Here is a 26,667-nt window from a genome sequence, read left to right as displayed (position 1 = left end):
CAGAAGGGGTGAAAATTCTACTGGGAAGGGGAGGGGAGATGTGGGGGAAGTTGGTGGATCTGCTCGTTCGGTCGTTTCGTTCGTCTGTTTCGCTCGTCTAGCTTCAGTCAGCGACGGACAGCGAAGCGAGTCGGTTTTTTTGCGCGGCCGTGCAGGCCGCCGTGACGCAACTGGCCACCCCAACATCACCGTCGCCTGTCGCATCACGATCTTAAAACGTATCGCAAGAAACGAAGCAGCACATTCCGATTGTGTCCTCAGGCAAAACTAAAATTTGTTTGCACCGGCAAATTCCAATTTGGTTGTTTGAAAAACTCGGCGGTCAAATAATTCCGTGGTTTGTCTTTCTCGTTCCGCGCAGAGCATTCAGAGGGCATCCCAGCCGGGTGTCCATTTCCACGCCAACAAAGACAGGTCTTCGGGGGTTCTTTTCTTCGGTCGTGCTGTTTTTTGTGTGTTGTTTGGTTTTTTTCGTGCTTAACCAGTGGTCAAACGTTGTGGTTTTTCTTGCTAATTCACGACACGTGTCCCTGCGTCTCCTTGCCCCTAAATGCGACAAATCATAGAACGGCCGCCGTGTTTTTTTGTTCCAGCTTTTAAAATCTTGGTCTGTAAGAGTGAAGCGACACGATGTCAGTTATTATTATTATTAGTTGTTGTGGGATTTTTGTGTATGTGTGTGTTTGGTAAAGTTCCAAAAAGTGATTATCACCATTTAACGAATGGAAAAGTGCCAATCGGACAAAGTCCTCAATGGTGCGGTGAAGGTGAAGGTCAAAGGGCATGGTTAGACAGTGGTAGATCGCCAGGTTGCTCCCGTACAGTCTGTTTCTTCATACCTGACAAGATTTACACGTGTAGGCGTTATTCACTTTTGAAATGCTCTCGGTAAATAAAATATTGGTAAAAAACAAAAATTGTAAAAAAAAAAATCATATCAAACTATTACAATTTGAGCAAAAAATAAAAAAAAAATCCGTGAGATTCCATTATTAATATTATTCTTATTTTTGTTACATAATTATAAATAATCATAGTAGCAAAACGAAAGGGGAAGAAACAAACACACAAACAAATGTTACTCCTTTGTACTTTGAAAAAAAAAAAGTGGGACGTAAAAAAATATACAACTCTTGAGCGGGAAGGGGAATGGGGGGGGCCCTCTGCGAGGGGCGCCGCGATTGAACGATGGAGCAGAGCTCGGCCAGAGGGGGTTCTGCTCGCGTGCAACAACAACAACAAAACAAACATGGGAACGTCCCAACGCCGACGCGTGCGTGCACGGCGGGCAAAATGCAAAATACATGCTTCGGTAACAACCTCACTTTGCATTGTTTTCAGGAACGGAAAAGGTGGAGACTGGTTGGAGAGAAGGGGGGGGTGTGATATGTTGTGGCTGAGCGCGGCGTTGAATCAGAATCGGAAAATGTATTTATACCGGAGGAATCCGATGAGCTGCAAAGCTCTTTTTTTCACACATGTCCAGTCGTCTCAGATGTCCAGTTATTATGCAAAGTTGACAGCAAAATGGGGCCGTGCAAAAAAAAAAAATGACCCTTTACGGTAAACGTTGACATTTTTTCGTCAGCATCGATTCCACCACTAAAACTAGCAACCTTTTTTTTTATTTTAATACATTACTTAATATATTTGTATTTACAAGAGTGCTCAACAGTGCAGCACTGCGTTTGTGGATATTTCCTCCGGCAGCCTCGTATCGATTGACTTCAGGAGGATCGCGAATTTAGACTCCTTCATCGGAATGCCTTTTTTGTTTTGTTTAGAACGTCGGAAAAAATGTCCCACGGCGCAACTGGGCACCGAATCACGCGGGACTCTCGTCTCTGCGTCAACTTCGCCCCGACGCGAAGCCTCGGGAACACGTTACGCTCCAACGCATCCCCCCCCCACCCCCTCTTCTCTCCCCCAATACCTACAGCTGTTCAACCACAGAGGTTTATAGTAAAAAGAATTGATTGCCTCTCGCCAACTTGGAGAATGATAGGGAAGCACGGCGATGGGGAGGGTTGGCGATGAGCAAGTCAGGGACCGGGAACGAGCGGGGGGTGCAGTGCTAGGTGCGGTGGGTGGGGGTAATGGACAAAAGCGTAAGATGTAACTTGAGAGAGAGAGAGAGACAGAGAGGTACAGCAGCTCATAGTCGCGAACAACGACACGCGAGACCCTGCAACCAAACCCGCGTTTTTTCCGAGTCACGGCCATGGAGTGAAGACGCTAAAAAAGCACCCCCCCCCCCGCGCCCTTTGTCCGCTTTCGCGGTCCGAGCCGTCACGGCTCTCCGATGTGACCTCGGGATGTGACCCCCCCCCCCCCCCCCGCGTGCGACGTGCGACGTTTCGCAGCAGCACCCTCTCTTCGGGCCACCAAGCTCGGCTTGAGAAATTGCGCCGAAAACAGCCATTCGCCACTCAGTGGCGGTGACGTCACCACGGCGCGTATGTTCCAGGCTATGTGCACGTTGAGGCCACGTGAAGTGTCGAAGGCCCGCTGGCAGGAGGTCACGGGGCAGACCCAGATGCCACAGGTCGACTGACTGAGATGACTGGCTGATGCACCACTTGTGCCTCCTACTGTGCCAACTTGCTGTGCTTTAGCCACCCGGCGCTCCGCTCGTTGTTGTGAGCGTCGCTCCTCCGCCCTCTGTTGTTGTGGGAGGGCGACTGCCTCCAACTGCCCAGTAGCGTCCTTCACGAGCCTCCTCCACAGAGGCTGATCTTGACACTGCTGGTACCAGTCATCGGCAAGTCCACTCAGCTCCACATCCTCCTGAACCACATCACTCCATCTCTTCTCTAGCCCGTACCGCGCCCGTTTAGCCCCCTCGATCCGGCCGAACAAAAGCTATTTAGGCATGCGGTGGCTGGACATGCGGGCTACATGGCCCAGCCAACGCAGCCTTGCCTGCCGGAGGAGCTCACCGATAGGACTTTGCCCAGATCTTTCAAGGATTTGTGAGCTCCTCAAACAATACAGCCTGGTTAAACCCAGCATGGATCGTAGGCAGGCCAGCCTAAATGTTTCTAACCGGCGAAGATGTTCCATTAGGGGGGTCCACGTTTCGCAAGCGTAGAGAAGGGAGGGAATGACCCGTGGCACGAAAGCGCCGGACGGCATTGCGGGACGGCAGGCGAGAACGTCCCGAGGGGCGCATCGGAGAGGCCGCGCCGCGACAACGAAAACAAAACAAACAAAAACGGCCGCACGAGCCGCGGTGTCCCGGAGAGGCCCCCGGCGAGCGGAATGGAAATCGTCGAGCGCCGATGTCCCCGAAACGACACGCGGCGGCATGCGTGGGGGGAGCAGCGACACGGCAGAGACTTTGGGGGCGAGGCGCTCTCGGGCCATCGATCGATGGATGAGCGAGGCTTAGCCGAAGATAAAAGGTCCCCTCCCCTCCCCCCCCCGTAAAGCCTTTAAACAAACTGTTGGGGCGAGTGCCGCTAGCGAGCCGGCACCGTAGCAAAGCCACCGCGGCGCACGAGGAGGGTGGTGCTGCGACCAGCACCACGCCCCCGGCCGTCTTTGTCTCCCCAGCGGCGATGTTTACACACCGCGCCAGGTCCGAGTCGACCGAGCCGAGGCCCAGCGCCCGGTTTGGGACAATCGCCAACCGGCGTAGTTGCCCGCCACGTGCTGGCACCGACACTCGGGTCGCTGGGTCTGCCGCGCGCTGTAACCTCCGCGCCGCCGCTTAACCACCACCCACCCAGGGGCCTGGCACGCGCTTGCTTCGTCGAGCACTCACACGGGACATTTTATATCGGAGCAGCAGACGCGGGACATCCCCGCGCCGCTCCGGGTTGACGGCGAATCATTTTAGAGAAACACCCCCCCCCCCACCCCCGGTTCATTTTTTGCGATGCTCGCGATCGACCGGCGGCCGTGGGGGGGGGGGGGGGGCGGCATTGAAATGCGGTTCACGAAGTCGTTCTGCCGTCGGTTGTCTCCGATTAAAAAAAAAATCGAGCGGTGGAAATTTTAAGAGACGCTCCAGAACACTCATTGGCACTTACCGGAAATGAACTCAATTGGATTATTCGCGTGCAGTATAATGCGTTCAGGAGCCTAAATGGAAATTTCGAGGTCGGCTGGCCACGTTCAGAGCACTTCTCCGTCGAAGGAGCACAGACCGCAGCGGTTTAACTACTCGGTCCATAGTTTTTTTGGTTGCACGGCCACAAAACAATTTTTAAAAATGCACGCATCGACTGAGATATCATTGTTCTAAGTGGCTTCCTTGAAGTGGCGGTGCAGGGCACATGGGCAAATTGAATGCTCAAGATGTTTGAGCGTAAAAGCCGAACTGGAGGAGTATTGAATTTCAACCCCGTACAAGTACTCGTGTCAGTTACTCGAGAACTTACTCGATGCCCAAGTTGTTGTTTTTTTAAGTATAATATACAGCTCGTTGTCGATCCACTGCTGCTAGATCAAAGCCTCCCTTGCGCTGTCCTTGATCACGTGGGTTGTTTGACCACGCTTGACCGCACTGGTCGGTGATGGTTTAGTTAAAAGGTTGGTTCAGATGTCATTCCAAACTGATGGTGCTGACAGGAGTCATGTTCGTGGATTCATTGTCAATTGCGCTAACCACTGCCCCTCCCACCCCCTTTCAATTATATATCAAAGAATATGAGAAATATTAATCATAGAGCACCGGACTACTCACAAGTGCAAGGCATTAAAAGTTCAAATATCAGACGGATCAATTCAGCCTACATCATTGACATGCTGCACCCACATGTCCTCTCAAGGTCTCTTAGATCTGGGCATGAGGTAGATCTTCTCTGCATTCCTAGGCCGAGGCTTCTTTCTATTGGTAACCGAGATGTTTTCCCGGGGAACCCCCCAGGCTAAGGAACGCTCTTCTACGAGACATATCAGGATCTCAGAGTAGTGGACATGATTTATATGCGCCTTAAAGCAAATGTATACGCTTCCGCTTATTTTACTTTCAGTTAATATAGTAAATTATTATTAGAAGATATTTAACACATTCCTGTGGAGGGAGCTGGTAGGAACGTTGGGTTGCTCGGTCAATGGCCAGGGTCAACGGCGGCGTGGTGTATTCCGCAAATATATCCGACTGTGAGGGCGGGCACAAGCCGGCGTGAGTAGGTTACACGTTTAAGGGCACCGCGGGGTGACCAGCCCCTCCCCACCCAGCCCCACCCAGCCCCTCTCCACCCTCCCCACCCAGCCCCTCCCCACCCTCCCCTCTCCACCCAGCCCCACCCCTCCCATTTTTGGATGCACGACGGACGGACACAATAATCCCCTGTGGGCTGGTGTAACCAGGAGGTTCCTAACAGTATAATGTCATTGTTATGCTGAGTGTCTGCTGCTGCTGCTGCGTCCTGTACAGCGCTTTGAAAGCCTTGATGAAAAGCGCTGTATAAATGGAATCATCATTATTATCATCATCACCCCGCTGGCTTTACAAACAAACAAACATTGTGTGGGCGATCCCAGCTGTTGTCACGGGAAGCCAATGATCTTTCGCTCTGATAATGGAAGGTTTCCAATCACTGGTTCGGGACAAGCAAAACAAAAATGTAAACAATTTTTACTTCATGTTAAACTAAACTATTTTTCTTTTACCAGGTAAGGCCCACTGAGCGATGCAGCTCTTTATCAGAAGCGACCTAGCTATCACAAACGAGAGCTCGACGAAGCGGCTCGTCATCGTCATCATCACGTGGACATTTATCGCAGCCAAATACTCTAAACGCGTGATGTTGATTCTAAATGTGGAAGGGAAAACCCGGAGCACCCGGAGAAAAAACCCACACGACCACTGGGACAGGGCCACGCAAACTCCAAATATTAAACGGGCGTCAGGGTCGGTATCGAAGCCAGGATCTCCTGCATACCAGGCGAGGAAGTTAACATCTCGCCACCATGACAGGCTTTGAGTATAGGGGACTTATCCATAATAGGTGTTTGGTTTAGATCATGTAAACATAAATGCGTCGTTAAACCGGGCACCACCCGACACAGCCAATTAGTAAGATTTGTCACTGAAACAAAACATGGCAATTCATTACAAAATCAGCACACCGGTTGTGTGTTGGAGAGTAAAAACCCACAACACGACTAGTAACGAACATAACTAGTAACGATTTGCCACGTTTTGTTTACGTGACAAACCTTACTAATTGGCTGTGTCAGGTGGTGGCGGGTTTAACGACACGTTTATATTTACGTGATCTAACCCAAAAAACCCCGTCTATTATGGATAATATTAGTCGTGAAAGCCTATTGCGTGCTACAGGGGACTTGTTGATGCGATAGGAACTCAAGTTGCCATTCGCTGTAGATTCCTCTCGGTGGTTCTCAGCGGTGTGTGAAATGTACGCCCCGTGCCGTACATCTGCACGTGCGTAGGCTGCGGTGGTAAGATCGGCGCGCGACGGTGCCAGGGCAGGGCTGTGCCGTCCGAAGACTCGAATCCCCAAAAAAAATTACTCGGCGGGAGTCATTTAAAAGAACCTGGAGCAATGGAGCAATTGCCCCAGGTGCAAAGGTGTCCCTCCGCATAGATTAACAAAGTCCTCAAGTGTGACCTCCTGCTCAGGTGAGCGATTGGTTGCTCATCTCCTGCTTTTTTTATTTAGTCCTGCACTGTCAGCGGTGGAAATTCCACGCTTCACTACGAGGGAGCAAGTCTGTCCATATAACCATCCAACTGTTGCCTTCATCGCGAAGTGGTACTCGTTTTATTCACCCTGAAGTAGGGAATGAGCCGAGTCAAACCGACAACCAAGATTACTCTTTGGTTCCTTCGGTAAAGTCACGTAGGTAGAAATGAAACTAAATAAATTACGACGTTTCGAACGCAACACAAGCGCCCCTTTTCAGGTGAAAATCGCGATAGCCGCGATGTCTGCTGCGATTTTACCGAAAGAACCAAAGAGTATGGATTCCTGCAGTCACGAAAGCTTCAAATCTAGAAACAACCAAGATTGTTGGTTGACCCCGTGGCTACTCCACCCCGACCCTGTGCCTACTCCACCCCGTGCCTACTCCACCCCGTGCCTACCCCACCCCGTGCCTACTCCACCCCGTGCTTACTCCACCCCGTGCTTACTCCACCCCGTGCCTACTCCACCCCGTGTCCACTCCACCCCGTGGCTACTCCACCCCGACCCCGTGCTTACTCCACCCCGACCCCGTGCCTACTCCACCCCGTGCCTACTCCACCCCGTGTCTACTCCACCCCGTGTCTACTCCACCCCGACCCCGTGCCTACTCCACCCCGACCCCGTGCCTACTCCACCCCGTGCCTACTCCACCCCGTGCCTACTCCACCCCGTGTCTACTCCACCCTGTGCTTACTCCACCCCGACCGGTGGCTACTCCTCGGACCGTCTCTGGGAAGGCAGTAGCAAAGACAAAGATCCTCCGAATAGCCTTGAACAACTCTTGGGGCAAGTGCTGTTAATCAGCACCTACGTGAAGGCCGTAGCGACCCAAGGTCTCACGCTCAACCGCGGAAGACAGGGCAGTGCCAATTAAATGCAGAACGCAATAATAACACCATTACCAATGCGTTACAACTTGTAACACATTCGAATTACGGTGCTGTGCTCACTAATCGGAATTTGTACACGGTGGGTGGCAATATTAATATGACTGTGGGCCTATTTACCGGATTCCACATCTGAGCCTGGATTGTAGAGCCACTCATAGCGTCAACTCAGCCAACCATGACAGTTGCTCTGGTAGAACATTATGAGTTCTGGAAAGACAAAGGTGGCCGGGCATGAGTTAACTTCCCCAACGTAAATGTCAGCCCATTTCCATAACTAGGCTTAATAACAACAGTCTTGATAGGCCCATGCCTCGTAAGTTAAGGAGCTACATTTGAATTTGTATTCCTGGACGACAATTTTAAAAGTAAGATAAAAGTTTAAAAAAAACAATACATGCTAATGATTTATTCGGGCACGTGACATCCGTGGCATTGTGTGTGGGGGGGGGGGGGGCACGATTCGCCTCGGAGAATTTGCACGTGAACAATCACGCAGAGGACAATCGCCGTTCATATTTCGCTCAAACCAAACCCTCAGCCTACGCCGATGCTTTGAGCACACAGCCCCCCCCCCCCCAGCTGCTTGGGGGCTTGTGCCATGGGACGGAATAATCCGAGGGCTGCAGCAACGGCCGCCTCCTCTAAGGCCGCCCCCACTGTCACTTGACCCCTGTCCAACGCTCTCGTTGCTTTTCTTGCAAAAGTGTGGAGCGAGGCACGGTGGGGGGGAGGGAGGGGTTGGGTGGCACCTCCGATTAGCACGGTTGGCTACGTACGCTACGGCAGAAGTTCAACGCACGTGCATAGGAAGGTAGGTGAGGGGGGGTTGATGGATCGCGCGAGGAGTGATCGAGTAATTGTCATCCGCGGGCTTGCGCAAACACGCGATATTACGATTCGATGTTTACTATTTCACAAATTAGCCTCCTTTTCGGGTCGCTAGACCGCGTCCTCGGGGTGAACGCCAATCAATTGTAAGCGTCGGTTACACCAACACGACCTAACCCAAAAATAAACCAATGAGGAATCAAAGGCAGCTGTGCCTGCAAAGATGTTGAAGTACAGCAAAGTCGGTTTCCGACAGGCGGCGGTGGCGGCGGGCGGGGGTAGGTTGGGTGTTGTTGCGACCTCCTCGCGTGGATGGGAGGGGTTTTTCTCTGGGCCACCCTCGTGTCTCGAAATCAAAAGCACTCAATCGGCCAAAGAAAATGATCGGCTCGACTCGAGCGAGGCTTTGAGTATATGGAATACAATCGTGGGGTTATCGGTTTAACACATTCCTGCGGAGGGAGCTGGTAGTAACGTTGGGTTGCTCGGTCAATGGCCAGGGTCAACGGCGGCGTGGTGTATTCCGCAAATATCGCCGACTGTGAGGGCGGACACAAGCCGGCGTGAGTAGCTTAAACGTTGAGTTTTATAAGGGCACCACGGGGTGACCAGCCCCTCCCCACCCAGCCCCACCCCTCTCACCCCCCACCCAGCCCCACCCCTCTCACCCCCCACCCAGCCCCACCCTCCCCACCCAGCATCCTCCCCACCCTCCCCTCCCCACCCAGCTCCTCCCCCCAACAAACTCGTGTCTACCAGGCGAGGTGTTAACTACCGATGGCCTGGCGATACCATCAGCGTTGGATAGATTGCGGCTGATGTTAAGTAATGGTCATGATTTTGCCCATCAAGATAAGGCCATCGGTCTATAAATGTTTGCTTGTTTGTTTTATAGCAGGCAATGAGCCAATTCACTGAAGGGTGTCAGCCCTCGAGGAGAGAGCTTAAATGAGATTCATGCAGCTTCTCAATCGGCATTTCAATGATGCATCGGTTTTATACGAGTTACATTCTTAATTCGTCGTTCAAGTAACTGGCCCCGGTGTTGTTATGAATGCGTCGATTCTCACTCTCGCGATACACCTGCCAAGTTTCGATTTAAAGCTTTCGTGACTGCAGGGATTCATATTCTTAGATGACATGCGATTGAAACGTAAATATACACGAATTATTTTTTTTATGGGGAGCAATTGAGCAAAGTTTAGTTTTTAATTGTACAAACAAGATATTTTTTTGGGGGTTTATTCTGTATTCACCAGGTCAGAACTCAAGAGACCAGGATGATGTAATTGGCAAGAGTTACCAGGGCCATGGGTCTGCCGGTAAGGAAGGGGGAGGAGGGAGGGGGAGTGATGACTGCTATTGCGTAATCCCAAATGAGTAATTATTTCCAGGAAATTTTGGAATTTGGAAAATTTGACCTCCGATGCCGGCACACGATGGCCGGGCGATCTTCAATAGCCACCGTCTTCTTCTCTCGTACGGCTGCCGATGTAGATGAAGAACAACGACTTATGATTTCACATTCAGGTGGTCGAGCACAGAAGCAACGGAGTGTATCATCACTGTGACGTCTCCTTCGCATTTGTGGATCGGGGCATTGCGTCATTATACATTATACGGTCCGTTCTGGATTACCAGTCGCACACTACTGGAGATTATCAACACTTCCATTCGTGCATCGGGTATCCCGGCATCTACTGCCAAGGTTTGTGCAGTAGATGCGGTTTGGGGCGGACCAATTTCCACCGTGAGTGAGGCAGACAGAGCGTAGTACAAGTACGACTCATATACACACACTTCTTCCCTTTATTAATGCCTATCCCCTCCCTTTGATGCTGCTAATCCTGCATAATGCACGGGCATAAGTAGTACTAATCACATACCTGCATTTCCCATATCCCCTCCCTTTGATGCTGCTAATCCTGCATAATGCACGGGCATAAGTAGTACTAATCACATACCTGCATTTCCCATATCCCCTCCCTTTGATGCTGCTAATCCTGCATAATGCACGGGCATAAGTAGTACTAATCACATACCTGCATTTCCCATATCCCCTCCCTTTGATGCTGCTAATCCATCATAATGCACGGGCATAAGTAGTACTAATCACATACCTGCATTTCCCATAAATATGCTAAATTCCTCTTGATATGCAAATTCTTTTGTAAAGGCGCCCTTTCCCCCCCTTCCAACCCAGCTTATATATATGCTCCAAGCACGTGTGCTGTTTTATTCAGACGCTGTCGCCTCGACAGACCTGTTCTTCACCTGAGGACGGCTGCTTGCGTTGTGGCCGAAACGTCGTGAAAATTATTTGATTATGTTTTATTTTTATTATTTTATTACTTCCCTTCTACGTGACTTTACCGAAAGAACCAACAAGACACACCGTACTATTGCCCATTCCCGTTCCGATGACTTACGTCATCATAAACGAACCAGAATAAAACAGTGCCGAGGCTCCCACACAAGGCCGTGCGGGAGCGCGTGTAGCGCAGTTTGGCGTCAGCTCTCATCGAGCGTGGTCGTGTCGCTACGGTTTTCCGCAGTGAGTGCGATTGTCTTTAAAAACGATGGAGCTCTGCCTCTCTGAATAGAATTAACGTCGAGCTGCTTGCGCGTTCCGAGATTTAGCAGTGAACGGGGACACCCACCACCCTGCATCTTGCAGACGTCTCAGAATGGGAGAAAAGGTTGATCAGGGCGGCCGCTGGATTCGAACTGGGAACCTCCGTAATGCGCTACCGCTGGGCCGCTGCGTCACCGCTCCAAGGCTAACACCACCACCACCGACAACAATGGTAGTAGTAATCATCATTGTTATGCAAATGAGATGGTTAACATTTAATTATTTGTAAAAAAAAATCTCCTCTTTGAATGGAGACCATGCAAAAGTAATAACAACTTATCAAGTAGATCGAATTTAGAAGAATGAACAACACCAGCTACAGTGATAATGAACAACGCCATATAATGAGCACATCTGTTTCAATGCAGCCGCTCTGATAAGCAATGCCTTTTGAACTGCACACATTCACGAATGAACGTTCATAGCGCCCATTTGTTTCGCACCATTCGGTTTAAAGGAAGCGGCAAAACTCTGGACCGGTTTCTACTTTTTTTAAAGTCTCATCAGCAGAATCGGGCTTGTTGACCGAATTATTCCGGACCCATAGAGCTGACGGATTCACTTCTCGTTCAAATCAATTCACTGCATCGCGTTAAACATTTTTTTCCCCTACCCGTGAAACACCATGTGGTTAAGGGGAGTGGAGACCACGGAATGTAACGTGCGGGGAGAAGAGCATGGAACGGGAGAGGGAAGAAGATAAAGAATGGGGAACGAGAGTAGGCGGGGGGGGCGGAGAAGGAACGGAGATACGGAAGCAGAGGGTTCAGGAAAGACGAGGAGAGGGAGAGAGAGGACACACGAGGATCTAGATGCTGCTGCTCATGCTGTTGCTGGTGCTGCATGGAGGAAACTAAACTAAACAACTATTTTTTTTTAATTATTTTACCAGGTAAGGCCCAGTGTGCTTTTAGCTCTTTTTTTTCAGAAACAGTCTCGCAGCTCAACGAAATGGCTGGTCACCGTGTGGAAATTTGCACCAGCCAAACAATCTGACCACACGTTGATTCTAAACGTGGAGGACCAGGAGAAAAAAAATCCACGTGGCCACGGCGAGAGAGACGCGCAAACTCCAAATATAGAGCAGCAGCAGGCGTCAGGGTCGGGATCGAATCATCGACCTCCTGTATACCAGGCGAGGTAGTTAACATCTCGCCACCATGACGTTAGCCGTGCAATGCACGTGCGTCTGAAAGGCATTTTTTTATTCAATAAAACAAAATTGTACGAGGATGTTTAGGTCCCGGACTTGGGCTAAGATACATTTACAATAATATTTTAATTCATCAAATCAATTTAAAAAAATACTGTGAAAAGGCGAATGGGCAGTGCTTAGTGGCACTGTTCGGTTAGCACGGTGGTTAGTGGCACGGTGGTTAGCGCATCGTGAGATAAGCCTCGGCAATGTGTAAAACTCAACACGTTCATCGACAACACTGTGGCCTTAGAAGGAATATATATAATAGTCGACGTGTAAGCAAATTGCCCTTCTTCTGAGCACGCAAGTGACAACACGAGTACGAATCCCGGCCACAGCTCACGTGAGTGGCGGAGTGATATATCTGAACCAATCCCGAACACCCTCCCCCACCCCACACTTCACTCAACCCGCACTGACCAGCGTGGTGAAGTATGGTCAACCCGTAACTTTGGGGGACCCTTCAGCCAGCAGTGAATTGACGAAAGAATTGTTCATTATTTTACATTGTAACAGTGATTGTTGGAAGCTCCAGTAACTGCCTGTACCCCTACCCCCTGCCCTCAGTCCCCTGCCCCCTGACCCCTGCCCCCTGACCCCTGCCCCCTGCCCCCAGCCCCCTGCCCCCTGCCCTCTGCCCCCTGACCCCTGACCCCTGCCCCCTGACCCCTGACCCCTGCCCCCAGCCCCCAGTACCCCACCTATCACAACCTCGTCCTCCCGGCTGCATGTACAAGGAGTCTCAAGTGTTGAAGGAACGTAAATTTTGATTTAAAGCTTTCGTGGCTGCAGGGATTCATATAAGGGAAATAATAAAATTTATATAAATATAAAACAATATTTCTATTATTTTATTATTTCCCTTCTACGTGACTTTACCAAAAGAACCAATAATATGTTGAAGGAACGTTGACAAAGCTCACAAATCCATCCTGGCCCAGGACGAGAAGTAGTCGCGTTCACTACAACGCAGAGCGCGGCCCCCTCTGGACGAGGGGCGGTGTCGGGCGACGCCGCTCGATTCTCGCGGATCGTCGTTGTCGCTGTGCAGCCTTCTTCAAACGAAATACGTATAATCCGTAAAAACAAAGTTTTTCACTATAAATCCTTTATATGCGTGGCAGCGAACTTAATATAAAGGATTTAAAAAATATATTCGCCTGTGGAGGACGCGGGGATCGATCCCGCGACCTTTGGCATGGGAAGCGAGGGTGCTACAAACTGCGCTACTCCGCCACGGCCTATGGAGGGGTTATGCTCTGGGCTCTTATACTGTGACGTTCAGCCAAAGTGATGACTGAGTTCTATTTGAATATATGTAAAATAAAAATTTTTTGCCTAAAAAGTATAACATTTTTGGAATGTTTTTTCACGAACATTAATTGTCTGGCACAACGAGTCTGTGTGGAAAATGTCAGCTCGATTGGATCACGGGAAGTGGGTTAAAAAACGACCGAAAGATTTGCACGGTCGTAAGCAAGCAAGCACGCAAGCAAGCAAGCAAGCATGCGAACTTAATATAAAGGATTAAAAAAAAGGTTCACCGACCACGTCCATTCCCTTGTAACCTTCCGGCGAGGACGTTCATTCATCGCCGGAGGAACAAAGCTTTGCCGGCGGACACACAACGCATCGTACGTAGGCAATGCCGTTTGATTTTACTGAACCCAACCACCACCTCCCCCCGTCAAATCCTCGACGAGTCTCAAGTCTCGTTCTAAGCAGGGCCCCCCCTGCTTAACTCGCTTGGCCAATTCCTTTTCTGTGAGAATTATTTGCACACAGCAGGAAAACCAAAGCACCCAGAGAAAACCCTCCCACCCCCCCTCGCAACTCCTCTGACAGACAGCGTCTGCCAGAAGAAATCAAGCATAAAAAAACCCTACTTGCTGTACTGCCAGCTGCCTGGCACCGCTTCATCATTGCCTTGCAGTCGGACATCTCACACATGAACACCATCACCGCCATCACCGCCGTCGTCATCGCTCTGTCTGCGCGTGACCCGCCAACCCCCACCACTCAGTGGCTGACCTATGACTTATTGGCATGCGAACACCTAGGTCACCTACCTGTTGCTGCCGTATGGAACTTTGTAGATTGTTGGTATCAGCGGCTGTTGCTGCTGCTGTTGCTGCTGCTGTTGCTGCTGCTGTTGCTGCAGCTGCTGCTGCTGCAGTTGCAGCTGTTGCTGCTGCAGCTGCTGCTGTTGCAACAGCAGCTGCTGCTGCTGCACTTTCGGCTCGTGAGCGGCGTTCCCGGCTGGCACGAGGCCCGGCAGCGACGCCAGCGAGAGGCGCGGCCCGAGCGCGAGGCCCGGGACGATCGACGCCGCGGCGGCGGTGGCGGCGGGCGGCGCGATCTGCGCCAGCGTCTGCGGCGCCTGCATCGTCTGCCCCTCGGCCGGCCTCTCCCGCGGGCGCTCGCAGATGACCGCCGTCACCGTGGAGACGGACGGCGCGCACTGCGGAGCCGCCGCCAACGGCGCCGCCGGGGCCGCCCCGCGCGCCACCGCCGGCATCGCGGCCGAAACGGACGGCGGCAACATCATCTCGTGCTGCTGCTGCTGCTTTTGATGAAGCACGTGCAGATGGTGGTGCTGCTGCTGCTGGTGGTGGTGCGACACAGCGTGGTGGTGCGCCTGGTGGTGGGGCGGCGGCGGGTGGTGGTGGTGATGATGCGCCGCGGGGGGGTGGTGTTGCGGCTGGCCCTGCAGCTGGTGGTGGGCCCGCTGGGCCAGGTGCTGCAGCATCTGTGGCTGGCCCGGCGCGGTCGAGCAGGAGGAGGGCGGCCGCGCCGGCTCCGGCGAGGGCGGCTCGGCGTAGGGGGCGTACGTCCCGACGCGCGACGACGCCGTCATCGACGAGGTGGCCGCCGAAGCGGCCGCCGCCGCCGCTGCCGACGCCGCCGCCGCGGCCTTGCAAGCGTGGAACGGCGAGACGGTGGGGCAGGTCTCCTCGATGCCGCTGCCCCCGTCTCGCTGCAGGACATTGCGTCGGTTGCGAGAGCGCACCCAGCTGCGGTGCGAGCGAGCGTGCAGAGCGGGCAGTCAGGTGGGCGAGCAGAACCCCCATGTCCGACGGTTGCAGGGCAGGGCAGAGGAGGGGGTGACGGGTGAGAGGTTGAGAGGGCGAGGGAGATCGGGGCATTGGTTGAGAGGTGAGGGGTCACAGTCGCGGTGGGATAGGAAGAGAAGTAAAAGGAGCGGTGAATGAGTGGGCAGGAGGAGGTGGGGTGATGCGATGAGGTGGTGGAGAGAGGAATACGGAGGTTTGTGGAGAGGGTGCCATTGTGGGTGGTGGAGGAGAGAGTTGGCAGGGATGACACAAGGGGAGAGGGACAAGGAGATGGTGGAGACGGTGGCGTGATGATGATGATGGATAGAGTGGACAGGCGATGAAGAAGATATCAGCGGTTACACTTTCTTCCGTTGTCTTCAATCGTTTCAAAGAAGACGACTGGTTTCACAGAGTGCCAGCGAGCGTTGGGGATATAAGTCCCCGTGAGTCTAGCAGATAAACATCGCTACCAGATCATCGTTCAGCACCTGTCCTCGGGTACCACGCGGTGCTGTTTATTACAAAACTCATGAGAAAGTTTCCTAAAGCCGATTTCCGGGCGAAACGTCTGCTGAATAAGGGACGTTTGCCCTGTAGTAGTTTTCGAAATAGCTATCATTGTTATGAGAGCCAATGATTGGAACGAGTCCCCCTATGACATAATGGAGGATTTTACAACCAACATTAATAAAGTGTAATTAAGAATAAGCTTGACCTGTGATAACGTTTTATTATAATGCTGTATGTGATACATTTGTATCAAGCTCTGTAGTGTTTCCCACAATAATTTTTTTCCATTTTTACGTAATCGATAAGCTAGCAACAGTCGTATTTGAAATAAAAAACGGGAATAAATACTACATCATCATTAAGGGTGTAATGATTCATTAATAAAGGTGTGTAACTATTCACCCCATGACAATTCAATGAATTATGAAGATTTTGTGTCACGATTCGATTCAATAATATATTTATTACAGTGGTGAATTGTAGCGCCTCTTGTGATGCATGCCAATCTAACATTGAATATTAAAAACATCGACCGTTAGACACAAGGATCGATGCGTCTACCGTGAGCTGACGAATTAACATTAAATGATGAACGTATGTATCGTCACTCCGCTAATAATCACCGTAACCATCATCACCTGGTTCGCAGGACAACAGCGGCAGCAATGACCACGAAGCTGATGGAGCAAATGCTGACGATGGTGGTGACCTGGCGCGCAGTGAGACCTAAAGGGAACACACACAGCCATTCAGAACCATGAACAGGAAACCCATACGGCTATTCAGAACCATGGACAGGGAACACACATAGGCGTTCAGCATCAAAAACATAGAACACACACGGCCGTTCAGCCCCATGGACAGCGAATACACAGAGCTATTCAGCAACATGGAAATGAAATCCACACAGCCATTCAGCACCATGGACAGGGAACATAACCGGCCGTTCAGCCCCATGGACAGCGAATACACAAAGCCTTTCAGATCCATGGACAGGAACACACACGGTAATCTGTGAAACTACTGTACATCTGTGAAACAGAGCTTCATAGTTCATCAGATTTCTCCAGTATAAATATATATATATTCTGATTCTGCCATTCAGAACCATGGACAGTGAACACAGAGAAGGCAACCACAAGATATGACGCAATTTATTAGGTTGTGTTAGGTATTTGCATTGCAACGTGGACCTTTACGTTAAATAGCGGATCTTTGGATATAACATGTTTCAGCTCACCAGCATTGGCCCAAGCAAACTTGACAACGGATGAAACACAGTATTCCGACATTGTACACTCTCAGACAACTATGTGGTTGACGCGAAGTATAAAAATGTATGCACTTGTTATGTGGAGGGACAGATACATGAAGGATATATATTGTTTGCTCATTTATTTTGCTGGTTGATTGGATAGTCTGGGGCCTGACTTTGAAAGCAAGCACAGACTGTGATAAAATTGTTTCTTTTGAAGTGGAGTAATGTACTGCAGCCAAACTATGGCATACGTTGTATTCATATTACACGTCTCATTATACCATAATGTAGCTTTTTACCAATTTACCCAGATACTCCCGATTGTGCTAAATCTTTGAAGCCAATCAGGTTTGCACTTGCACATTGCCAGAGTGCACTATTAGCTCGCCTGTCATACAGGTGGTCGTGGGTTCGATTCCTACCCTGATGCCTGCATATTTGGTGTTTGTACGTTATCCCCGTGGTCATGTGGATTTTTCTCCGAGTTCTCCCGTTTTTCCCTCCACGTTTAGAAACATGCATTTAGAGTATTTGGCAACTATAAATTTCCACATGATGATAAACCACATTGTTGAGCTATCATTTGTGGCCAGGTTACTTCTGAAACAAAGCCATATAGCTCAGTGGGCCTTACCTGGTGATAAAAAATTTCATTTAGTTTAAATAGTGTATTGTGCGTGCATTTATTCCGGAAAAACCCGATGAGCTATGCAGCTTTGCGTCTCGCAAGATTGTCCATCCATGGGCAGGGGTCGGCAAGGGGGAAAAATTGCAGAGGGAGTTGCGCGCTGGAGTCTCAACGACACGCCAGCATCCTTGGAAAGTGGCGCCCCACCACGAAAATTGCACAGATTCCGCTCGAGCTATTAATCACCTTTGACCAAGGCAGTTAGGCAGCAGTAGCAGTCGTGCGTGTCGTATGTTGGTGGCAGCAGTGGCGGCGCTTTGTGTTCCTGTTGTGGCTTCATGGAACACGAGCGAGTCTTTATTTTCCACGGAACAGCTGAGAAATATTGATGCCTCTTTTGTTATGCAGCGTGGCAGATATGGCTGCTGTTACACGTTGCATCCATTCCAATTTGCAAGAAATCTCTTTCTTTTTCTTGATAGGTATATATATTTTTTTTACAACAGAGTGTTTTTTTTTTTACAAATTGTAAGCAGAACAGTTTGTGCACACTATTTATTGTAGCTAAACACACGCTCAGTTATTATGAAAGTGGTGTCAAGGTGGCATGATGACATTTGGGCAATGATCATCCTCTTATAGACTGAGTCACTCGTACACACTACACGTGACTGTGGCAGGGCCCGCTCTATCTTTCATTATTTAAGGCAACAGCTCTGGCTGGATGGTGGGACAGTTGAAGGAATGTTAAGAGCAGTGGCATTGATTTATTTATTTACGTAGACATTGGTAAGTGGCAAGATTATTTTTCACGGGACGCATGGAATTTGTGAGGGCGCAATGCTCAAATATGCACACGGATAGATTCAATACTCTTTTTCTGTATTTCCATCTAATGCCCTAAATAGAGGACAACAGAGCTTGGGAAATTGTTGGTGGTGACGTATTGGCCAGCTGCCTTTCACCTCGGGATCGAACCCACGACCTCCTGCATATTATGCGAAGTAGCTGACATCTAATCACCGACACAGTGCAGGAGTGAGAATATTTTGAGACTCTGTGGTCTTAATGATAGAAAATTAATGCGCAGCATCTGCCAAAGTTGCCGAGGTAATTTTTTTTTACCATATCCAATTATTCTTTTTACTGTGACTAATAAACAAATACATCTAAATTTAACTTTAAACTGACTTGCACATCGTCTAGACACCCCATCAGACGCTGGTCTATCAGTCTATTGTCTAGACACCCCGTCAGACACTGGTCTATCAGTCTATTGTCTAGACACCCCATCAGATGCTGGTCTATCAGTCTATTGTTTAGAAACTACGTCAGACACTGGTCTGTCATTTTATTGTCTAGACACCCCATCAGACACTGGTCTATCAGTCTATTGTCTAAAGACCCCATCAGACGCTGGTCTATCAGTCTATTGTCTAGACACCCCATCAGACACTGGTCTATCAGTCTATTGTCTAGACACCCCATCAGATGCTGGTCTATCAGTCTATTGTCTAGACACCCCATCAGATGCTGGTCTAACAGTCTATTGTCTAGACACCCATCAGACACTGGTCTATCAGTCTATTGTCTAGACACCCCATCAGATGCTGGTCTATCAGTCTATTGTCTAGACACCCCATCAGATGCTGGTCTAACAGTCTATTGTCTAGACACCCCATCAGACACTGGTCTATCAGTCTATTGTCTAGACACCCCATCAGATGCTGGTCTATCAGTCTATTGTCTAGACACCCCATCAGACACTGGTCTGTCAGTCTATTGTCTAGACACCTCATCAGTTGCTGGTCTATCAGTCTATTGTCTAGACACCCCATCAGATGCTGGTCTATCAGTCTATTGTCTAGACACCCATCAGACACTGGTCTATCAGTCTATTGTCTAGACACCCCCATCAGATGCTGGTCTGTCAGTCTATAGTCTAGACACCCATCAGACACTGGTCTATCAGTCTATTGTCTAGACACCCCATCAGACACTGGTCTATCAGTCTATTGTCTAGACACCCCATCAGATGCTGGTCTATCAGTCTATTGTCTAGACACCCCATCAGACACTCGTCTGTCAGTCTATTGTCTAGACACCCCATCAGTTGCTGGTCTATCAGTCTATTGTCTAGAAACCCTATCAGACACTGGTCTATCAGTCTATTGTCTAGACACCCCATCAGATGCTGGTCTATCAGTCTATTGTCTAGACACCCCATCAGACTGCTGCTCTATCAGTCTATTGTCTAGACACCCCATCAGATGCTGGTCTATCAGTCTATTGTCTAGACACCCCATCAGACACTGGTCTGTCAGTCTATTGTCTAGACACCCCATCAGATGCTGGTCTATCAGTCTATTGTCTAGACACCCCATCAGATGCTTGTCTATCAGTCTATTGTCTAGACACCCCATCAGATGCTGGTCTATCAGTCTATTGTCTAGAGACCCCATCAGATGCTGGTCTATCAGTCTATTGTCTAGACACCCCATCAGACGCTGGTCTATCAGTCTATTGTCTAGACACCCCATCAGATGCTGGTCTGTCAGTCTATTGTCTAGACACCCCATCAGATGCTGGTCTATCAGTCTATTGTCTAGACACCCCATCAGATGCTGGTCTATCAGTCTATTGTCTAGACACCCCATCAGATGCTGGTCTATCAGTCTATTGTCTAGACACCCCATCAGACGCTGGTCTATCAGTCTATTGTCTAGACACCCCATCAGATGCTGGTCTATCAGTCTATTGTCTAGACACCCCATCAGACGCTGGTCTATCAGTCTATTGTCGAGACACCCCATCAGATGCTGGTCTATCAGTCTATTGTCTAGACACCCCATCAGTTGCTGGTCTATCAGTCTATTGTCTAGACACCCCATCAGATGCTGGTCTATCAGTCTATTGTCTAGACACCCCATCAGACGCTGGTCTGTCAGTCTATTGCCTAGACACCCCATCAGATGCTGGTCTATCAGTCTATTGTCTAGACACCCCATCAGATGCTGGTCTATCCGTCTATTGTCTAGACACCCCATCAGACGCTGGTCTATCAGTCTATTGTCTAGACACTCCATCAGATGCTGGTCTATCAGTCTATTGCCTAGACACCCCATCAGATGCTGGTCTATCAGTCTATTGTCTAGGCACCCCATCAGATGCTGGTCTGTCAGTCTATTGTCTAGACACCCCATCAGATGCTGGTCTATCAGTCTATTGTCTAGACACCCCATCAGTTGCTGGTCTATCAGTCTATTGTCTAGACACCCCATCAGATGCTGGTCTATCAGTCTATTGTCTAGACACCCCATCAGTTGCTGGTCTATCAGTCTATTGTCTAGACACCCCATCAGTTGCTGGTCTATCAGTCTATTGTCTAGACACCCCATCAGATGCTGGTCTGTCAGTCTATTGTCTAGACACCCCATCAGTTGCTGGTCTATCAGTCTATTGTCTAGACACCCCATCAGTTGCTGGTCTATCAGTCTATTGTCTAGACACCCCATCAGATGCTGGTCTATCAGTCTATTGTCTAGACACCCCATCAGTTGCTGGTCTATCAGTCTATTGTCTAGACACCCCATCAGATGCTGGTCTATCAGTCTATTGTCTAGACACCCCATCAGATGCTGGTCTGTCAGTCTATTGTCTAGACACCCCATCAGTTGCTGGTCTATCAGTCTATTGTCTAGACACCCCATCAGTTGCTGGTCTATCAGTCTATTGTCTAGACACCCCATCAGATGCTGGTCTATCAGTCTATTGTCTAGACACCCCATCAGACGCTGGTCTGTCAGTCTATTGCCTAGACACCCCATCAGATGCTGGTCTATCAGTCTATTGCCTAGACACCCCATCAGACGCTGGTCTATCAGTCTATTGTTTAGAAACTACGTCAGGCACTTGTCTGTCAGTCGATTGTTTAGAGACTACGTCAGACACTGGTCTGTAATTTTATTGTCTAGACACCCCATCAGACACTGGTCTATCAGTCTATTGTCTAAAGACCCCATCAGACGCTGGTCTATCAGTCAATTGTCTAGGCACCCCATCAGACACTGGTCTATCAGTCTATTGTCTAAAGACCCCATCAGATGCTGGTCTATCAGTCTATTGTCTAAAGACCACATCAGACATTGGTCTATCAGTCTATTGTCTAAAGACCCCGTCAGAAGCTGGTCTGTCAGTCTATTGTCTAGACACCCCATCAGATGCTGGTCTATCAGTCTATTGTCTAAAGACCACATCAGACATTGGTCTATCAGTCTATTGTCTAGACACCCCATTAGACACTGGTCTATCAGTCTATTGTCTAGACACCCAATCAGACGCTGGTCTATCAGTCTATTGTCTAGACACCCAATCAGACGCTAGTCTATCAGTCTATTGTCTAAAGACCCCATCAGACATTGGTCTATCAGTCTATTGTCTAGACACCCCATCAGACACTGGTATATCAGTCTATTGTCTAGACACCCCATAAGTTGCGGGTCTGTCAGTCTATTGTCTAGACACCCCATCAGATGCTGGTCTATCAGTCTATTGTCTAGACACTCCATCAGACACTGGTCTATCAGTCTATTGTCTAGACACCCCATCAGATGCTGGTCTATCAGTCTATTGTCTAGACACCCCATCAGACGCTGGTCTATCAGTCTATTGTCTAGACACCCATCAGATGCTGGTCTATCTGTCTATTGTCTAGACACCCCATCAGATGCTGGTCTATCAGTCTATTGTCTAGACACCCATCAGATGCTGGTCTATCAGTCTATTGTCTAGACACCCATCAGATGCTGGTCTATCAGTCTATTGTCTAGACACCCCATCAGACGCTGGTCTATCAGTCTATTGTCTAGACACCCATCAGATGCTGGTCTATCAGTCTATTGTCTAGACACCCCATCAGATGCTGGTCTATCAGTCTATTGTCTAGACACCCATCAGATGCTGGTCTATCAGTCTATTGTCTAGACACCCCATCAGACGCTGGTCTGCCTGTTTATTGTCTAGACACCCCGTCAGACGCTGGTCTATCAGTCTATTGTCTAGACACCCATCAGATGCTGGTCTATCAGTCTATTGTCTAGACACCCCATCAGATGCTGGTCTATCAGTCTATTGTCTAGACACCCATCAGATGCTGGTCTATCAGTCTATTGTCTAGACACCCATCAGATGCTGGTCTATCAGTCTATTGTCTAGACACCCCATCAGACGCTGGTCTGCCTGTTTATTGTCTAGACACCCCGTCAGACGCTGGTCTATCAGTCCATTGTCTAGACACCCATCAGATGCTGGTCTATCAGTCTATTGTCTAGACACCCCATCAGATGCTGGTCTATCAGTCTATTGTCTAGACACCCCATCAGATGCTGGTCTATCAGTCTATTGTCTAGACACCCATCAGATGCTGGTCTATCAGTCTATTGTCTAGACACCCATCAGATGCTGGTCTATCAGTCTATTGTCTAGACACCCCATCAGATGCTGGTCTATCAGTCTATTGTCTAGACACCCATCAGATGCTGGTCTATCAGTCTATTGTCTAGACACCCCATCAGTTGCTGGTCTATCAGTCTATTGTCTAGACACCCCATCAGATGCTGGTCTATCAGTCTATTGTCTAGACACCCCATCAGACGCTGGTCTGTCAGTCTATTGCCTAGACACCCCATCAGATGCTGGTCTATCAGTCTATTGCCTAGACACCCCATCAGACGCTGGTCTATCAGTCTATTGTTTAGAAACTACGTCAGGCACTGGTCTGTCAGTCGATTGTTTAGAGACTACGTCAGACACTGGTCTGTAATTTTATTGTCTAGACACCCCATCAGACACTGGTCTATCAGTCTATTGTCTAAAGACCCCATCAGACGCTGGTCTATCAGTCAATTGTCTAGGCACCCCATCAGACACTGGTCTATCAGTCTATTGTCTAAAGACCCCATCAGATGCTGGTCTATCAGTCTATTGTCTAAAGACCACATCAGACATTGGTCTATCAGTCTATTGTCTAAAGACCCCGTCAGAAGCTGGTCTGTCAGTCTATTGTCTAGACACCCCATCAGATGCTGGTCTATCAGTCTATTGTCTAAAGACCACATCAGACATTGGTCTATCAGTCTATTGTCTAGACACCCCATTAGACACTGGTCTATCAGTCTATTGTCTAGACACCCAATCAGACGCTGGTCTATCAGTCTATTGTCTAGACACCCAATCAGACGCTGGTCTATCAGTCTATTGTCTAAAGACCCCATCAGACATTGGTCTATCAGTCTATTGTCTAGACACCCCATCAGACACTGGTATATCAGTCTATTGTCTAGACACCCCATAAGTTGCGTGTCTGTCAGTCTATTGTCTAGACACCCCATCAGATGCTGGTCTATCAGTCTATTGTCTAGACACTCCATCAGACACTGGTCTATCAGTCTATTGTCTAGACACCCCATCAGATGCTGGTCTATCAGTCTATTGTCTAGACACCCCATCAGACGCTGGTCTATCAGTCTATTGTCTAGACACCCATCAGATGCTGGTCTATCTGTCTATTGTCTAGACACCCCATCAGATGCTGGTCTATCAGTCTATTGTCTAGACACCCATCAGATGCTGGTCTATCAGTCTATTGTCTAGACACCCATCAGATGCTGGTCTATCAGTCTATTGTCTAGACACCCCATCAGACGCTGGTCTATCAGTCTATTGTCTAGACACCCATCAGATGCTGGTCTATCAGTCTATTGTCTAGACACCCCATCAGATGCTGGTCTATCAGTCTATTGTCTAGACACCCATCAGATGCTGGTCTATCAGTCTATTGTCTAGACACCCCATCAGACGCTGGTCTGCCTGTTTATTGTCTAGACACCCCGTCAGACGCTGGTCTATCAGTCTATTGTCTAGACACCCATCAGATGCTGGTCTATCAGTCTATTGTCTAGACACCCCATCAGATGCTGGTCTATCAGTCTATTGTCTAGACACCCATCAGATGCTGGTCTATCAGTCTATTGTCTAGACACCCATCAGATGCTGGTCTATCAGTCTATTGTCTAGACACCCCATCAGACGCTGGTCTGCCTGTTTATTGTCTAGACACCCCGTCAGACGCTGGTCTATCAGTCTATTGTCTAGACACCCATCAGATGCTGGTCTATCAGTCTATTGTCTAGACACCCCATCAGATGCTGGTCTATCAGTCTATTGTCTAGACACCCCATCAGATGCTGGTCTATCAGTCTATTGTCTAGACACCCATCAGATGCTGGTCTATCAGTCTATTGTCTAGACACCCATCAGATGCTGGTCTATCAGTCTATTGTCTAGACACCCCATCAGATGCTGGTCTATCAGTCTATTGTCTAGACACCCATCAGATGCTGGTCTATCAGTCTATTGTCTAGACACCCATCAGATGCTGGTCTATCAGTCTATTGTCTAGCGACCCTATTAAACACCGGTCTATTGTTAAGATGCAGTAGCGTCACTGAACAGTTTGTTCAAAACGAAGGAACAGCAGCGGCGTATTGTGGGGTCACCAGGAGAGAAGAAACATTTGCTCAGCTGCATGAAACTACTTAAGTGACATCTTCCCTTATTTTGCAATCTACAGGAGCTTGACTCATCATGTCCCACATGCCAAGGCGTTTTACGTGTCAAGAAGCTGGTACCTTCAGGGCAGTTATAGGATCTGGGTCGGACAAGAGATGGCTCATAATAGTTGATCCAATGACATCGACTTATGATGAACAAGCTACTCCAGCTGGGTATGGTGTCGACTTGATTGCCAAGAGGGCTAGGTGTACGAGTGAGTGGTAGATGGATGGTGAGTGGTTGAGTGAGTGGATGGGTAATTGGGTGAGTGGATGGGTGTGTAAGTGGGTGAGTAGGTAGGTGAGTCGGTAAGTGAGTGGGTCGGTGAGTGGTTGTGTGGACAAATGAGCGAGTGGATGGGTGGGTTGGTGAGGAGGCGGGTGGATGAGTGAGTGGTTGAGTGAACGGCTGTGTGAGTGATGGATGGGTCAGTGCGCGAGTGGGTGGATACAACTTTCTAGATGTAAGAGTCGCGTTTTTACACTTGTATATGTCATAAGAAATATGTTCACTTGATACTAGGGACCGCTACGTTCATCACAACTTAAAAAAACTAAAATCCTATTTAATTGACAAACCGAATTGTGAGCAACCTTGAATCTCAACAACTCATCGGGTTGTCACGGCCGCCCTGTGGAGCAACTGACGCATGCCATGGTAATGTTGAATTTCCATCACTGGCTCAGCATCTCCCCGGGAGACGAGCGTCGACCAAATGCTCACTCGAGCAGAGGGAGACGCTATTGATCCGTTACGTGACCCGTTAGGTTACCCATTAGGTGACCAGTTAGGTGACCCATTAGGTGACCCATTAGGTGACTCATTAGGTTACCCATTAGGTGACCCGTTAGGTGACCCATTAGGTGACCCATTAGGTGACTCATTTGGTGACCCATTACGTTACCCGTGAGGTGACCCATTAGATGACTCATTAGGTGATCCATTAGGTGACTCATTAGGTGACCCATTAGGTGATCCATTAGGTGACTCATTAGGTGATCCATTAGGTGACTCAATAGGTGACCCATTAGGTGATCCATTAGGTGACTCATTAGGTGATCCATTAGGTGATCCATTAAGTGACCCATTAGGTGACCCATTAGGTGACTCATTATGTGACTCATTCGGTGACCCATTAGGTTATCCGTGAGGTGACCCATTAGGTGAGCCGTTAGGTGACTCATTCGGTGACCGTGAGGTGACCCATTACGTGACCCGTTAGGTGACCCATTAGGTGACCCATTAGGTGATCCATTAGGTGAGCCGTTAGGTGAGCCGTTAGGTGACTTATTCGTGACCCATTATGTTACCCGTGAGGTGACCCATTAGGTGAGCAGTTAGTTGGCTCATTAGGTGACTCATTAGGTTAGACGTTAGGTGACTCATTA

At 49.2% G+C, this 26,667-nt stretch overlaps 1 protein-coding gene across 1 annotated transcript in view; it reads right to left on the bottom strand.

The window, feature by feature from the left end:
• Positions 1-273: 273 nt before the first annotated feature.
• The window catches only part of LOC133352369 (hormone receptor 4-like), a 98,143-nt gene continuing 71,749 nt past the window's right edge, over positions 274-26,667 (bottom strand). The window contains exons 3-5 of the mRNA XM_061567963.1: positions 16,421-16,508; positions 14,286-15,230; positions 274-609 (exon numbers count right to left, since the gene is read on the bottom strand). Coding sequence (XP_061423947.1) covers positions 597-609; positions 14,286-15,230; positions 16,421-16,508 — 1,046 coding nt within the window. The 3' untranslated portion in view covers positions 274-596. The remainder of the gene's footprint in view (positions 610-14,285; positions 15,231-16,420; positions 16,509-26,667) is intronic.

This window comes from Lethenteron reissneri, chromosome 40, assembly GCF_015708825.2.
Source record: "Lethenteron reissneri isolate LAM-NWPU_2019-01 chromosome 40, ASM1570882v1, whole genome shotgun sequence".
NCBI classification, from domain to species: domain Eukaryota; kingdom Metazoa; phylum Chordata; class Hyperoartia; order Petromyzontiformes; family Petromyzontidae; genus Lethenteron; species Lethenteron reissneri.
This window is presented reverse-complemented; position numbering and strand designations above follow the sequence as displayed.